At 43.6% G+C, this 17,504-nt stretch overlaps 1 protein-coding gene across 5 annotated transcripts in view; it reads left to right on the top strand.

Annotated features, from left to right (window-relative positions):
- The first annotated feature begins 13,925 nt into the window (after nt 1-13,925).
- The window catches only part of RAP1GDS1 (Rap1 GTPase-GDP dissociation stimulator 1), a 123,108-nt gene continuing 119,529 nt past the window's right edge, over nt 13,926-17,504 (top strand). For all 5 annotated transcript variants that reach the window (XR_013975014.1, XM_080915934.1, XM_080915933.1 and 2 more), the window contains exon 1: nt 13,926-14,147. Coding sequence is in view for 4 of the 5 variants with exons in the window: in XM_080915934.1 (XP_080772060.1) it covers nt 14,144-14,147 (4 nt within the window). In the remaining variant the exon portion in view is untranslated. The remainder of the gene's footprint in view (nt 14,148-17,504) is intronic.

Here is a 17,504-nt window from a genome sequence, read left to right as displayed (position 1 = left end):
TCAGAAGAATAGTCACCTTGAGGTCGCACCTAGAACCACAACCATCACTAGTGCAAAGCATCCACATGCCTTCCTCATCCTTCTCAAAGAACGTAGTTTACAAAGCAGAGTATCAAAAATTGACAATGGGAATCAAAGGAAAGAAATATGCATCACATTGATATTTGTTTACATCTATAAGAATGAACTTATGCTTTACTAATGCTACTAAATATATGAAAAACACCGATCTCCTCACTTGCTCTGGAACGGAGTATACAAAATAGCCCCAGGAAAGCTTGGCAGCAACACCTTCATAAATCCATCACCAACATGCATTATACAGTGCCACATGTGCTGTAGGGTGTTGCCAGTGAAGCAAATGTTTAAACAAAGACCTATTTAAATAATATAGGTCTTTATAAAAAGACATAGGCTGACCATGAAAGTCACATAGTAACCAGCTCGCTGACATCTTTTAGAAAGAACTCCCAGACTAAAGGCAGAGTAATACCTGTATTTCCTGAGAGTTGACATATTCCCAACATCCTGACATTTCCTATGAATTCCATATTCTTAAAACAATACTCTTAATCGGTTCCTTCAGGCAAGGGTAACAACAAAGGAGAAGGCAATTGTTCTTCAGGATACTTATGCTACATAAACAGCATTTTAAAAATGAGAATGTCCCCTTGTTATGTAATATTGTTGTTGTTGGAAACAACCTAAATATAAAAATCATTTCATGTCCACATAATTAAAGTCTTATAATGACATCTTTAAAACTTTTTAAAAAATCTTCTAATTGAGTACTTTTATTGGATTTTAAATCCAGTTCCTTAAAATTTTTCTTAAACAAGCAGTTTCTGATAAGTTGAAAGAACTGGTATTAGGATTAATACATACATATTCACTTGTTGGATTTCAGATTTTCATTGTTGGTAGATGAATTTCCACCATGAGAATTAGACTAAAAAATGATTGTTATGATTTAGCAATAGTGCCTCCTTCCATGTAGACATACTTGTTCTGTGAGATTGCTCTTTCAACTAAAGCATTAAAAAAAAAAAAAAAAAAAAAAAAAAAAAAAAAAAAAAAAAAAACCACATGTCCATGTATTGAGCTTTAAATCTGATCTCTGATCCACTATAACTCAAGGTATTTAAAACGACATTTTTTTTTAATTTATGAAGCATTTTTAAGTAAATTGTTCTTCCTAGACAAAGGTTATTTATTATGTCATTGATAAAAATAATTTCTATTTTTCCATGTGTTTTACAAAGCACATTTTTTACAGCAGACTCATTATAGCCCATAATTAAGATTATAATTATTAAACTTGAGGAGTGTTCAAGATGTTTTCATTAAGAGTACAAGATTGGAATGGGATTTGGAGATCACTGCTTTAGTAGAATGAGTCTCCAATCCCTTTCTTATCCACTACCTCTGCTCTCCCATTGTCAGACTCCTCCACAGCCTTCTAAACTGAATCTCCATCCCCCCTTCAGTCTTTCCACTCTACCCTCAGACACTCAGTCACAAAGAAAAACAGACTTCCACTTGTAGATAATATCCTTATATATGTTCCTCAGGTCCCCTTCCTATTATCTCTGTGAATTCTTGAATGTGTTCTGACCCTTAATTCATTTTATAAGGAGAAAGGAGTTCAAATGCCCTGTGTCATTTCTAGGTCATGAAGCCCTAGTAGCTTCTGCTCCTGTACTTATGAGGATGCTATAGTACCAGGTAAAATGCTCTGGTACACTGACAGGAAATGTAAAAAATAGCTATATAATGTAGGAAGGAGAGGCCCCCAGGAGGAAAAGAGTAAAAGCTAAGTCTTCTCCACAAAGCCGCCAGACAGCAAATGACTCCTTCCCCATCCCAATTACAGTGCCATATAATTTCAGCTGCATCTGAATAGTGTAGAGCCAAAGCCATCCAGCTGGACCCGGTTAGCCTACAGTATTTTGTGAAATAATTGTTGTTTTTTATGGTACCTTACCTGCAATAGGTAAGACTCCTCATGTTTATACTCAATTTTCTGAGAACCTATCTTGAGTATAAAGGAACTTTCCACTGAAGGGCACTTTAACCCATACCCCACCAGGTGACATGTGCTTAGTCTGGTACAACCCACAGGACCGATGGAGAGAGCAGCTGTTCCCCTTGCTCCCCATCGTCTTCCTGAATAGATCTCTGATCCCTTAAAGTTCATGCCATCTGGCCACCTGGGCCTCTAACTCTGGTTGGTGCCATCAGCTAATTCCTTGGCCATTCTTTAATACTCACAGATCACCTAACTCAGGTCACACAGTCTGCCCCCAGTTTCTTCCTCCTGCACTGTGGTTTCAGTGGTGACATAGATGACAGCCTATGTAAGCTTCCTTTCCTCAATGTTGGGCTGTTCCCTCCACTCATCTTCAGCTACCACTCACTGTCACCATGCTGTAGGATTTAGAAACCAAGCCACTTTTGCAGTGCAGTTGTTAAATGTTGATGCTCTCCCTGTTTGTGTATGCCATCGTCTGTCTCCAACTACTCTTGAACCATACCTGGCTCTTGAACAAGCAAAGAATGTCACTGAAGATAATGACACAGCCAGGCTAAAACAGCTCATGTTTCAATTATTACAAACCACAGTGCCTCCTAGTTTAGGTCTCAATTCATAGTTTTTACCTCCACTGTTTCATTCTCTCGTCTTCCCTTGCTCTCCCTCTTACCCACACTCCCTGCACCTTGAGATGAAGTTATTATATCTTTGTACGGTTAGATTCACCGACCCCTCTGTATCCACACCATCGTACTTCCTGTGTACATCATACTAGCTGCTTTTCCATTGGGCCAGCTCCCCTCGACAGTTCTTTGTCACAGTCCCCCTTGCCTTCCCACAAGTTCTTTACATGCCATCAGTCCATCCTCTTGAACCAGTTTATCATCCACTTCACTGTAAGAGCAAGCTGTCAATCACTACTCCTCCTGCCCCATGTCATTCCTTTCTGCTCACTTCCAAAGTAAAACTTCTCTTGTGTGTAATAGAAACAATCCCTGGAAGCCTTCCTCGGTTTTTAAACCTGACTTCCCTTCTTATTAGTCACAGACACTATTCTTGCTGAATCACTTACAGTCTTTATTTATGTTGCCAAATCTAAAGTGTCATGGCTCTGTTCTCATCTAACTACTCCCTTAAAGGAGAAATCTTATGCCTAGTGTGAATTCCCCCTTTGACTTTCTCCTAAATCCAGTTCATCAAGAGATCCCATCTTTTCTCACAGATGTAGACACCTGCATCTCTTGCTTTTCTTTTCACAACTACCCTGGCACACTTGCAGTGTATCTCTCCCCCAGTGGAGGCAAGAGTCTTCCAGGTGTCATCTTCCCATTCCTAAGTCTGTTTCTATCGATTCACCATATTTCATTGTTTGCAGTTATAATTAATCACAAAGGGTGTCATGACAGGTAAGACCCATCTCATGGGAATATCAGATTAATATATATCTCACTCTCTGTGCACTTGTTAGAAAGGAGAGAACACTCTATAGGAAGAAAAACCACAGAACTATTTTGAGCTTCCCTCAGCAACTGTGTCCCCTCTCTTTATCCCTTAGGCCTCCCATCGTACTCTAAAATGAAGGAGAAAATTCACACTGGTAAGAAGGGAACTGAGACAGTACTCATGGCTCCCAGACGTCTGAAATCCTCTCAAAGGGCTCAATTCTCCTTAGGCATAGCTGCTCCTGGAAGTGGCGTGGGTGAGAACGCAGTTCAGCTCTGCCAAGGTGGATAGAGGAAGATTCCAAGTCGATGGCAGTGAACGGTGTATCAGAAACACTACGCTATAGCTTTTCGACCAGCAGGATCAATGATACTCTGATGTTGTATCCGCTGACACCAAGTTCCATCTTTCTCATTGGCTACTTATTGGCACACGCCAGTTCTCATTGGCTACTTATTGGCACACGCCAGCTCTCATTGGCTACTTGTTGGCACACTCCAGCTCTCATTGGCTACTTATTGGCAGACACCAGCGTCCTCACCTCTATGCTATTTCAGTTTTGTATTACCTCCGAATTTGTCACTCTCCTGAGTTTACTAGGTCTCAGTTACTCTGGCCCTTTTCCACGTCCCCAAACAGCGAAGTTTCCGGATGTATCCATGCATACAACAGCCCGCCTGAAACAGTCCTCCGCAGGTGTCTCCCATAGCTGACTCTTGATCTGCATGCTTGGATGGAGTGTGGTGATCTGAAAGTGGCCTTTCCCCCCTCGGACTGACAGTGCTTCCTAGGTTCTGTCTATTTGCTTATCGTTCATCATTTAAATGGCCCAAATGAGGAAGTAGAACTTAGCTCACTAGTGTGTATCCATACATTTTAAACCAAAAGCCAGAATCATTACATGTCTCAAGGATTACCAAATATTTGTTCAATTGCTTTCCATGTGAAATTTTCTCATTCCCACAATGTGGATTGATGTTAAGGTGACACATGATTGGACAGTGGAGAGGTAGGGAGGGAAAAAGTCTGGAGCAGCAGAAGAGATTGAAGGAGAGACGGATTCTGGGAGGAACAGAGTTGGAGACAGGTGTTTATGTTTCTCTTGGCACATCTCTTCAGAAATAAGGTTGTTATGAATGTTTTATAAGGGATGGAATTGTGCAAGATCATTTGACTTATCTAGGTTGGCAAGTTATCCTTTTGGATCAGAGTAGTTTGGTACACTCTTTGATGTGCCAACTTAATTGAGTTCAAAGGATGTAAGGCCACCAAGGATGTCGCTTAGGTAGCCCTATACATTTAGGCTCTTAAATTTCAGGAAAAAAAAAAAGGATGAAACAAAAACAAATTTAACATTAGCTGCTGAGATGGGTGGAATCCTCTCCTCATCTTATGTTGAAATTAGGCTATCTCTGCTCTAAGTTACTCAATACTGTGAAAAACAGTGGGTTTTCAGGTTGTGCCATGCCCCGAGAGTCTCCACTTTGCAGGCACCATTTGAGTCCATTTGGGGATCTAAGTTCCTATTATTAATTAAAAATGGAATTAAATAACTTATATTGCCAACAGCCGGCAATCAAGGCAAATCAGAACTCCTTGATAAACTGCAGCTAATGAAACTAATGCAACTTGCAAATTTATTGTTACTCAATAAATTCTAATATTTTGGGAAGAAAAAAAGCTGTCTGTCTATATTTTGAACATAGCATCACAACATGCTTACAACAGCCCCTAAAATGCCCATATCCTAATGGTCGAAACCTGTGACTATGACACCTTATGAAAGGAACTCTTGAAAATGTGTTTACATTAAGTATCATAAGATGGGAAAGTCGCCCTGGATTGTCACAGTAGATCCAATATGACTACAGAGGCTTTATAAGGAAAGAGGGAATGAGGCTGAAGAGTGTGGGTGGGGTGGGGGTGAAGATAGAAGAGAACTTGAGCAAGATGCAAATCAGGTGCAAAGGATGCCTGTAGCCTCTAGAAGCTGCAAGAAGACACAAGGCCACGGAGTCTGTCCTTAAACCCCTCCCCTCCCAAAAGAATAAAGCATTGTCTGACTTTTGAGATTACGCTGGGGAAGATTCATTTTGGACATCTTATCTCCATATCTGTAAGACAATAAATCTGTGTCATTTGAAGCCATTAAATACGGGGTCATTTGTTACAATAGTCATAGAAAGCTACTACAGAGGCATTAAGCAAATTTTATATAGTCCACAGTGCTTCGAATGTGTGTAGTCCTCCAGGGTCATCGTTATGGGAGCCAATTATCGCTGAACTGTAAGTAAATAGGCATGCTGGTTAATGAGGTTTTTTTGGTTCAGAAGGTTGAATGAGCCAGTATTTATTACAGATTCTTCATAAATAAATATGATGAATTACTTGATAAGGACTGGATAAGATTGAATTAGAATATATCTGTAAAATGCCAAATTTATACAATTAGTTTTACACATAAATATATTTAACCATGAGAGCAACAAAAGCTCATTTAAAGTACTTCTCAGCTTTCCTTTAGGCCAATCCAGATCAGAAAGAAAGGGAAGTTTTGAGACTTTAAGCAGTGTTATTTGTTTATCTTTTATTTTTTAGTTATTCATAAATCTTTTTTATAGTCCAGACTTTATCCCCTTCCCAGTCCACTTTCTGACTGTTCCACATCCCATACCTCCTCCCCTGTTTCCGAGAGGATGTCCCCACGTCTACACCCCCATCCCACCAGACCTCCCCACTCCCTGGGACCTCAAGTCTCTCAAGGATTAGGTGCATCTTCTCTGACTGGGTCCAGACCCGGCCGTCCTCTGCTGTATATGTGTTGGGAGCCTCATATCAGCTGGTGTATGCTGCCTGGTTGGTGGCTCAGTGTCTGAGAGATCCCAGGGGTCCAGGTTAGTTGAGACTGCTGGTCCTCCTACAGGGCTGCCCTTCTCAGTTTCTTACAGCTTCTCCTTAATTCAATCACAGGGGTCCCCAGCTTCTGTCCACTGGTTGGGTGTAAAAATCATTCAGCTGCTTGTTGGGTTTTTCGGAGGGCAGTCATGATAGGCCCCTTTATGTGAGCACACCATAACATCAGTAATAGAGTCAGGACTTGAGGCCTCCCCTTGAGCTGGATCTCAATTTGAGTCTCCTTTTCCTCAGGCTCTTCTCCATTTTTGTGCCTGAAGTTCTTTCAGACAGGAACAATTCTGGGTCAGAGTTTTGACTGTGAAATGGCAATCCTATCTCCCTCCACTTGATGCCCTGTCTTTCTTCTGGAGGTGGGCTCTACATGTTTCCTCTCCCTACTTTAGGGCATTTCATTTAAGGTCCCTCCCTTTGAGTCCTGACAGTTTCTCATCTTCCAGGTCTCTGGTGCACACTAGAGGGTCCCTCACCTCCTACCTCCAGAGATTGCCTGATTCCATTCTTTTTTGCTGGCCCTCAGGGCTTCAGTCCTGTTCCCCCCACCCCACCCAATACCTGATCCTGTTTCCCTCTTCCCTTTCCTGTCCTTTTCCTACCCAGGTCCCTGCGTTTGCTTTCTTCTCCCTCAAAAGAGGAACTGAGGCAACCACACTTGGGCCCTTCAGCTTGTTAACTTTTTTTTTTTTTTTTTTTGAGTTCTGTACTTTTTTGGCTAATGTGTCTGAGGCCAGCTCATTCAGACAACGGGTTCCTAAGGGCAGAATCGAGGATTAAAAGAAAAGTGAGACAGTCAAAATTACAACATGACTTTGGCCAGTTCTGAGACTGAAACAAAATCTTTTTATTCAGTCCTCTTTTAAACCACTTTAATTACATACAGAAAGATAAGATCAGTTCCGAGTCAAGGAACAAGCAAGCCAATAATCAGAAACCCTGTAAACATCTTTCTGGGTAGTTAGGTGGGTAGACCAGGGACAAAGGGGGATCCCAAGAGACAAAGGAACTGCCACACCTACATCCTACATCCCTGAGCCTGCCCTGAGCTACAAATGTAAATGTTCTGCCCTGAGCTACAAATGTAAATGTTCTTAATCCAGGCCAGTTTTCTGAGTTTAGTGCCAGGTCAGATTTCTGCCTTGAATAACTTCTAATTGTCCTGGTGATGTCATAAAATTCCCACCGCCAACTGTCCAGTGGCACCAAAAAGCTCTCCACACTAATATCCACTTATTAGTGAGTACATACCATGCATGCCCTTTTGGGTCTGTTACCTCACTCAGGATGGTATTCGCTAGTTCCATCTGAGCTCACGACCTCCTAACTCTTAATAGCTGGGTAGTATTTCCTCGTGTAAATGGATACATTTTCTGTATCCATTCTTCTGTTGTGGGGCATCTGGGCTGTTTCCAGCTTCTGGCTGTCACAGATAAGACCACCATGATCATAGTGGAGCTTGTGCCCCTGTGGCATGGTGGGGCATCTTTGGGGTATATGCCCAAGAGTGGGTTTTGAAGCAGCATTTTTAGTGAGTCTGTATGCACATGTGTGGGGGCAGGGTGGAGAGAGGAGGTAATTTTAAGTGATAGAGCTAAATAACTCTTCCAGATCAAGCTCCATGGGACTGATATCCCCTTTGGTTAAATGACAGCTCATGTTTCATTCCCCTTAACCATAACTCACCTTTCTTTCTCCCCTTTCCCCATCTCTTCCTGCCCTGCTCCCCTCCCCCTCTCCACCTGCCCAGCCCTCCCTATCACATTATTTCAAACCACTGTTACTTAAGGCTGGTGAGATGCTTCAGAGGGTGGAGACGCTTGCTGCCAAGACTCATGGCTTGAGTTTCACCCCAGGCACCTGCATGGTAGAGAGGCTCCAATTCCAAAAAGCTGTCCTCAGACTTTTAGACATACACCATAGCATGCATGTGCACATGTGTGCACACACACAGACATGGACTTAGGCCAATAAATAAATGCATAAATGTAAAAAAGCTATTTAAAAAGACCATTTCAGCCTCTAAGCAATCATCAAATAATTCTTAATACTCATTATTCTTTAGCCTTTTTTGAGTTCTGCACACAGCTGAACATATATATATATATATATATATATATATATATATATATATATATATATATATGCATGTATATAATTTTTTCATAAAGCCTTGCTTTGTTGCATGCCATTCTACTGTGTGTAAGTTCGTTCTGTTCTGAATCACTTGATGAGCTATGCTGGCTTCTAAGCAGTGATTGCAAAGGATTCTGGGTAACTTGTATACTAGCCAACGATGGGTTTTCTTTCTTCTTTCATTTGTTATTTCCTTGTAAGTGGCAGGCTACATGTTCTGAAGCTTGAGATGCTTTTTAGAAAATAGTTTTAATTCCTTGAGAGCTAAATACAATATGTCGTGATCAATATGTATCAATGTTGTGATCAATGTTGAATATTCATTCCTTACTACCAGCTTCTCCCCATCACTCCACCTCTACACTAATTTTGTGGTTTTTTTTTTTTTTTTTTTTTTTTCCTTTTCTCTTTTTTAAGTCAAGCCCAGTATTCTTGAGTATGGGCCCACACTAAAGTCCATACAACAAAGGTTTCATGAAATAAAACTGACTTCAAATTTCCCATAAGCGTTTATGTACCAACAGCCCCTCCCATGCCCATTCCGACTGTGCTTGCGGTCAGGGTCACTGTGAGTTTATGTGAGCATCTATCCTGCTGTGTTCAGAAAATACCATTCTTTGAAGTCATCCACCACTCTGGCTTTTACAATCTTTCTGTCCCTGTCTCCCTCAAAGGCTCTTGGGTCTTCAGGGGCGGAGTTCTAACCCAGAATATTTTAAGTTTCCCAACAATCTCCCAGCTTCCTGTTTGGATTTCCTTTGTAGCTGTTTTCTTTTTGAAAACAACTTAACTATAAATTTAACATTTTCCAAACTTAAAACCTCTCTGGGATGCCAGGGAGGGTGGTGCACACCTTTAATCCCAGAGCTTGGGAGGCTGAAGCAGGTGACTCTCTGTGAGTTCAAGGTCAGCCTGGTCTACAGGGTGAGTTCCAGAACAGCCTGGGCTACACAGAGAAACTTTGTCTCAAAAACAAACAAACAAACCCGAAAAAACCCAACCAAACAACAACCACAACAAAAACCTCTCTGAGACTGGTTCTCTGCTGCATTCAGGTTAATATCAGGTTCATATCCTCTGCCTTAGCTACCAAGGCCCTAAAACATTGGCGCCTCTTGTCTACTCTTGTCTCATGGATTCTACTACATACTTACTTGCTTCACTGATGCCACAGAAAGTTTTTGCAGGTCCTGTGTCTACAGCCTTCAGCCTAATTAACAGTATCCCCTTCTGGGTGCCCTCCACCCCCACCCAAATAGAGTTAAATATTTCATTTAATTCCATAAATATTCTTTAAGAGTTCTTCTATAGTACCGTATTGTAGCAGTCCTAGGACCGTATTTGTAATCATTTGTCTCTATGTGGACCAAGGCTTTGATGTGCTCACACTGGGTTCTAATTCCTAACAGGAGCACATTTTCTCAGTACAACTTAAGTGATACTACTTGGCTTTTTCCTCACTAGTTTTAACCACATTACTGCATTTCTCCGAAACTTTCAGGGGTTCCTTATTTTTAGTTTTATCAAGTTAAAACTCTCCTGTCTAGCTTTTCTTCATTCCCTCCAAGTTTGTCTGTCAAACTGAATTTCAAATCTTATTTCTCACAAGCTACTCTTTAATGTCTGAGCAGTGTGATATGTGTGGTGGGTCACGATATATCCTTCGGTTGGAATGAAATTATTTCCCCTGCCCCATAATTTCCCGAAGAAAAATTCTACCGTTCCTTTAAATACCTTCTTATGAAGTCACCATTGGCTTCTTTTCTTTCTGTTCTGCATTCACAGACTTAGGAGATTTTTGAACAGGAAGAGGCTTTTAAAATAGACTGGTCTTACCCTCACTTTGCATAATACATACCTACAGTTATTTGAGCCTGTGATTCCTGCATTGTAACTTGATGGGTTTTTAGAATCACCATGGAAACAAACTTCTGGACCTGCTCGGAGGATTTCTAGATTAACTGAGGTAGGAAGACCCACCTTGGCTGTGAGTAGCACTATGCCATGGCCTGGGGGCCTGGCCTGAAACGTCCTTCAGTGCCAGCATCCATCACTTTCTTCCTAACTGCAGAAGCAAATCCCCTGCTGCCTTAGTTACTGACACACCTTCAATGCCATCACAGACCGTATCTTCTTAAACTATAAGCCAAAACAAACAAACAAACAAACAAACAAAACCCTTATCTCCCCCAAGTTGCTGTGGTAAGGTACCTTGTCACATCGATGAGAAAAGTAACAGACACGCTAACACTGAGCTTACGAGAGATGTTCTTTTAACCAGGTGAACTTCTTAAGTCTTAAGTCAAGTCTCACTATTCTTTCTCTTTCTCAAGCAGGTCTATATATTAAATCCTCAATCCATAAACCCTCTAAATAAGCTTACAACCAATGGACAAAGATGCAAACTGCCCTTCTATATGTGTTAAAAGACCCATAAAACCTCTTAGATAATAATAACACCGAGAGAAACATACACATCTGTCTCCATCTCTGTTCCTCCTCTTCTATTTTCCTAACCTTTCCTGCCCACCTCTCCACTGTCTAAGCATATATCACCTTAACGTCAACCCACATATATGGATGGGTGGTTTGGTGGTTTGCTGCAGAGTATTTTTGTGTACCACGTGAATGCATGGTGTCCACAGAGGCCAGAAGAGGGCAGTAGATCCTCTGGAACAGGATTTACAGGTGATGAGCCCCCCAAGAGGATGCTGGGAGTGGGAACCATGTCCTGTGCAAGAACAGCCAGTGCTCCTAACTCCATTCTTGCTCTCTTTTAGGATAAAACCCTGTGGAGGAAGGAGGACAGAAAAACTTTTATTTATGCAGTAACTTCCAATAACGATTTGCTCTGTTCGCTCTGTTCTCAGCACTGGTGATCTAATGGCAAAAAAAAAAAAAAAAAAAAAAAAAAAAAAAAAAAAAAAAGGAAAGGGAAACATTACTATCTTCCAGGACTTGTGCTTAAATGTGACTAATAAAGAGAAAAATGAATGCTGTTCTAGTGATAATTGAGTACAGAGGTGAGGATATAAAGTGGGTGTGCAGCCTCTAGATGAATTTGTATGGAGGGGTTCATAAGATAACCTTTAAATCAGAGGCTCTCAGTCTTTATAATGCTGCCTCCCTTTAATAAAGTTCCTCATGTTTTGATGACCCCTAAACATAAAATGATTTGGTTGCTACCTCATAATTTTACTACTGTTATGAATCATAAATTAAAAATCTGCGTTTTCTGATAGTCTTAGGTGACCCCCGTGAAAGAGTCATTTGACACCCCCCAGGGGTCATGACCCATAGGTTGAGAATCGCTGTTTTAGCCAAAAATATTTTTAAGTCATTATATTCCTATAAAAGGAGAAGAAAGAAATGTGTTTGGCGGCATATTCCTTAATCCCATCATCTGAGCCACAGGAGAACTGATGTTTGTGGGGGGCCACATGGGCTACACAGTGAGTAGGCCAGCCAGGACTATACAGAAAGAACACACCTATAACAAAAACAAGAGGCATTCCATCATTCCTTCAGTGGACCACTTCTAGGTGTAGCCCAATGGAGTCTCACTATAGTTACCTTGGAGTTCAACATAAGCACCATGACCGACCTGCACTGTGCCTTTCATTGGTAAGAAAGTTGAAGAAATGGCTTGTGGACACAAGAGGACAAGTCACGTGGAGCACAATTCATGCTTAAACTAATGCCAGGCGGGAGGACAAAATCCCCGCAGCTTTTCTCACTTCCACTCATATATGCAAATGAGAGCCAGAACATACCCCGAATTTATCGTGATATATAATTAACAAAGGAAGGAGCAGGGAACCTAAAGCAACTTAAAATCGAGAATGTAGAAGACATTTGTGAAAATTAAGGGAAGAGAGATCAAGCATGTGAATAGAAAGGCTCAGCGTGCTCTTTTGCAAACATTTGGGGGAAAAAAAGAAGCAGACCATGGGACATGTGTGTTTGTAAGACTTGGGGTCAAGCTGAAATCCCTAAGGCATCAGAATGTGACCTTGTTTAGAAATGAGGTCATTGCAGACACCAGAGTCTGCAATTGGGAGTGGCCTTCCCAACCTTCGCGACCACACTGTCCTTACAAAGAAGGGAAAATCGGACACATGAGCACATAGGGAGAATATGTGAAAGCTGGACATACTGCCACAAGCCAAAGAAATCCCGGAAGTTAAAGAGGTGCCCTCAGAAGGTGCACGGCCCTGCCCTGATTTGTCTTCTGTCCCCCAGAACGTCAGAAATTCTCTTGTTAGAACCCTGTTTGTGGGGGTTATTACAACCCTAAGAGGCTTCTCTGCAAGATGACTTTGAGACAAATAGTGTTTTTATTCCAAGAACAAGGTGCCTAATTTCTGTATCAGTCTATGGTGGAGCGGCTGTGAATAGATCACACCTGTCTTTAATTATGTTGCATTTTTATTTCAGAAAAATCACATAAAATCCCAGTGCATAACATATCAAGAGGCTCTTGTGATCTGTGCATGCAATATTTAGATACTGGTCTGTGAGAGTCACTGATAAAGAAACAGCCCGGTCTGACAGTAAGAGCTGCAAGAGGAGAAAGTCCTGAGCCTCAGCCATCTTCTTCCTATAGATCGCCATAGTCCTGGGAGAAAGTCCAGGTCAACCACACAGGGGTCAGGACACCTGCAGGTCTCCTGCCGCTTCCTCTTGGTACAGAGCCCAGTCGGGGTCCCTGAGCCACGCGAGCATGCCGAGTGGCGAGGGTGCCAGAGATGGGAGCATCTCGGTCAGGGTTCCCGGGCGGCCGTGTTACCCTGGCTCGTAGGTGGACTTTCAATATTTATGATCTGGGCACGTCTCTCTTCCCTGGCACAGCAGGAGTGCGGCGGACACAGCCTGGAAGGTCCGGCACGACGGCTGCCGGGTTAGAGGGTTTTAGGCACACGCTCGCCGAGGGTGACCTTGCCTGTCCGCTCGCTCGGCTTTCCCGCCAGCCCCCCGTAGGACATCCTGAAGCGCCCGCCCTGGGGACACGCCCGCGGACACCTCGGTCCTCCTGCTCCGCCGCCCTGCACGTGTTCGCCTGGGGCTTGAGCTGCCAAGCACACTCCGGGCAAAGACTTCCCTCCTGAGGGTAAGGGGGCTCTGTCCCTACAGCCTGGCGCCTCCAGCCCGGCCTCCGCCCCCTCGGACGACAGCCACCGAGCTGCACCGCGCGGGTCCGCAGACGCACGCTTCCCGGCGGGCTCAGCCACACCGGCCGTGGGCAGGAGGCAGAGCCGGCCGCACTGAGCATGCTCGGCGGGGAGGGCGGGGCGCTCGGCCGCGCGTCGGGAGGGCGCTCCTCAGGACGGCTCCGCGCCTCCGCGCCCGCCGCACGCTCGCTCGCTCGCTCGTTCCCTCGCAGCCGCGCCCGCCGCAGGCTGCGCCCGGCCGCCCCGCCCCGCCCCGCCCCGCCCCCCGCCGCTCGTCCCCGCCGCGGCCGCGCCGCCTGCAGCCACAGCCGCTGCTCCTCCCCGGCGGCCGCCCCCCGCGGGTCCCTCCCTGGCTGCGGGAGACGCGGAGGTAGAGGGAGGACGCCGCCGAGCCGCGCCGCCCGCACCCGGACCCTTCGCCTCGCCCTGCCGGTCCTCACTCTGTGGGAGGAACATGGGTGAGTCCTGCCAGCCGTCGCCGCCTGACATTTTTCTTTTCCCCCCTCAGCGTGCTGCAGGGCGGCAGTGCATTTCTCCGGCAAAGTTGCCCCGGTCCCTCCCCGGCTCCGCGAGGTGCCGGGCGGCGGCCCTTCCCCGGCGAGGCGGGCGCACGCGGGCAGCCGGGCCGGCGGGGTCGCGCACGGGGTGGGGTCGGCGGCCGGCTCCGCGCTCGCCCTCCCCTCCTCCACGCTTCCTGCCGGCGCCGGGCCGCGCGGGGCGTCCCCGGGGCTGGGAGGCCGCGGTGCTGCAGCCTCGGTCCCACGGCGAGCCCGACCACTTGGCGGAACTTCCTCCCCGTGGGCGCGATCGCTCCCTCCCCAGCCTGCCGACGGCCGGCGCCGGTGCGAGGAGAGCTCGCAAGTAGTTTGGGAGGGCGATTGGCAGCCGAGTGTCGGAGCGGACAAGGTGGAGGTGACGACTCGCCCGCCGCCGTGGGCGACGCGAGGCTGGCGGGAGCCGCTAGCTGTTGAATTAGTGTTGGGAGACCGCGGCGTGCTCAGTTCCGCTCCTCAAGCGGGTTTCTTGATTTCCCTGGTCAGGCTACTGTGGCTGGAAACTGTCCCCTGTAACACATTGTTAAGGAATTTACATGCTGGTTATTCTCCCCCAACTGCCCCAGCCTAAATCTGCATAATCTGATTCTAGTTCCATTGTATTTATAGTTAATCCTAAAAGAATGGGAATTTCAATGCAAAAGGTCTTAGAAAACTATTTCTCTTTGAACGTGAAATTTCTCTCAGATGCTGCCTACCTGTGCCTAATTACAAAAGCACCCACCGGACACGTTCTCTTCTGTAATTAAGAGCGAAAAGTTTCCTTTGATAGTAACAACTTAGATCTTCTGCCCAGCACACGTTCTCCAGTTTGTTTCTATTCCGGTCTATCGTAATTTCCCCTTTTAAAAACTGGCTTCTTCGGCGTCCCTCCACTCGGACTTTGCCCACGCCTTCTGTGCAAGTTATTTATGAGTGTGGTCTTTTCATCTGTCAGTACAATGCTCAACACTTAGAGTTAGGTCATGGCAATACAGAACCCTCAGGGAAGTGTCTGAATCTAGAAATGATGTGGTAGCGTTTCCCGGAAGACCAAATGCTCTGAGCTTTGAGTCACATCTTTGTCATTTAGTAGGAAGAAGATGGTTGGGGGAGAAGGAGGTGGGTTTAATGAAACAAAACAAAACACCTATGCCCCTGAATTCTATTTTCTCTTGTTTGTTTTCTGAATACTACTGACAATTGGAACAGTTCAATAAAAACGGTATCCCATTTGAACATCCCTTCCTTCAGGAATAGAATTTTTAAGGAATACTAGTCCAGATTACAGATCAAAATCTGTGTGTTGGAAGGACTTTAATTACAGGTTATGAGCTTCGTGTAGAAACAAGTCTCAGTTTCTAAAAGGTGAGATTTAGTTAAAACTCATTTTAACTAAACGTTCAAAATGTTGAATTGATATTCTCCCCCCCCCCCCCCCAGTGGAGAGATATCAAAGGTCCGGTGTTGCAAATTAAGGAATAAAAGACCCAAGACAGACTAAATTACTCAATAATCTTGCAAATCTTGGATGCTGTTGGGTGATTTAAAAAGAAAAAACAAACAAACAAAACGAATACAAATACATTTTATTTTGAAGCTTCTCAGAAACTCTTAAGGTCCTTTCTGTTGGAACTTGGGGGACGGACCCTGTTAGAAGGAAGTGTTTTTTTGTTGTTTTGTTTTAAATAGCACTCACATAATGTCTAATGGGGTTATTGGTATGTTTATTTGTTTTGTGCTTTTAACCTTATGTTTAAGAAGATGACATTTATGTCTTAAGTTTTGTGTCTTTTGTAGTTTACTCAACATAGTAAGTGTTGAGTAAAATTTGGTCAAATTCTTATTTGTAGTGCCATGTACTTCCAGATCTTGAACTTGAAAGTGTAGGCCCTGAATAAAATACATGGATGGTAGACAGGGAAGTATAGAAAGTGTCTTGCTGTAAGGCCTTTCATTTAAAAACCTGTTACTTTGTTGCAGATCATGGGTTTTGAAGCCAACCTTAGGTATGTAGTTTCCTTCTATAATGCTACTTGCAGTGATTAAGATGTTTTTGTATGATCAGGAGGCATATAAAATAATAAAACATTGAACCCTTGGAAGATAGTTTTATATTCTGATCCACTAAAGTTAGGACAACTAAAATATACTAATGCCAGGAAATTACTTTTTAACTCTGTCTTTTAAAGAACCAAGGCACACTTTATTTATTTTAGGTAGTCTGTTTTGTCTTTGTCCTCTTGGGTGTTGAACCCCAGGGTCTTGTGTACATTTGAACCCCAGCTGGAACACTTAAAGGATATTTTTATAGCAATGACTTTTCTCCACAAGAAAATAAAGGATAATTTCTAAGTAACCTCACAGATCCCAGCTATTACTTTATGTGTATATGTTATTGTTATCCAATATTGATCAAAAACCCATTCTATAAAGTGTACTGTGGGGAGGCAGGAACGAGTGAGACAGTTTCTTATAATCTTCAGAAGTATACGAGCCACAAATAACTATACTAGAAGTAAGTGTGTGAGACATATATCTGTATTCTCACCACATTGATTGGAGGAGGGGCAGGAGGATGGAGAGGACCAATGAGTTTGAAGCCAACCTGGGCTGCCTGGCTGGATTAAAAAGAAAAGTTACCCTGTCTCAGACAGCCACATAAAATCTTTATTCAATGAAATCTACAAATGATAGAAAGTATCTTTGCATGTACTACAAAGATGCTGGGAATGCAGACGTTTTAGAGAAATGTTATGTGAACCAACCGTTAGTTAGGCTTCTAAACGGTAGAAACGAGACTTACTACTGGGAGGAGGGATGGCGTAAATTGAAAATAGACAGGAGAGGTTAAAGACATTTCTAGGAAAGTTTCTAAAAAGCCCCCTTTAGCTAGAGAAAAATACGGAAACTGGGAGACAGACGTGAAGAAGTATTAGCAGTCACCAAATAGCAGTAGGTCTGAAGTGCCCTGCTGAAGTTTGCACTTGTTGAGGGAACCAACCATTAAATATATTCAGTGAGCAGAATGTTGCTTTTCTAACAACAGTACCTCACACTTCTCTGACATTCCCTTTTCTGATGGTGTCTTAGGATAGTATAGTTTGGTTTGTTTTTTTTTTAAACTTTTGTGGTATCTATTATTGGAGATTTTGGTTTAATGTTAGTTTTAGAGAGAGTAGAATCATCTAAACCAGAGTCTGTTTTATTTATAAATCTTAAGATATTTGAACTTCAGGTTTGGAAATGTACCCAGTATCTCAAATATTTTATATTCATTCT

This window comes from Micromys minutus (assembly GCF_963924665.1).
Source record: "Micromys minutus genome assembly, chromosome: 4".
NCBI classification, from domain to species: Eukaryota; Metazoa; Chordata; class Mammalia; order Rodentia; family Muridae; genus Micromys; species Micromys minutus.
Note: the sequence above shows the minus strand (reverse complement) of the source record. Positions and strands in the feature narration are given on the sequence as shown.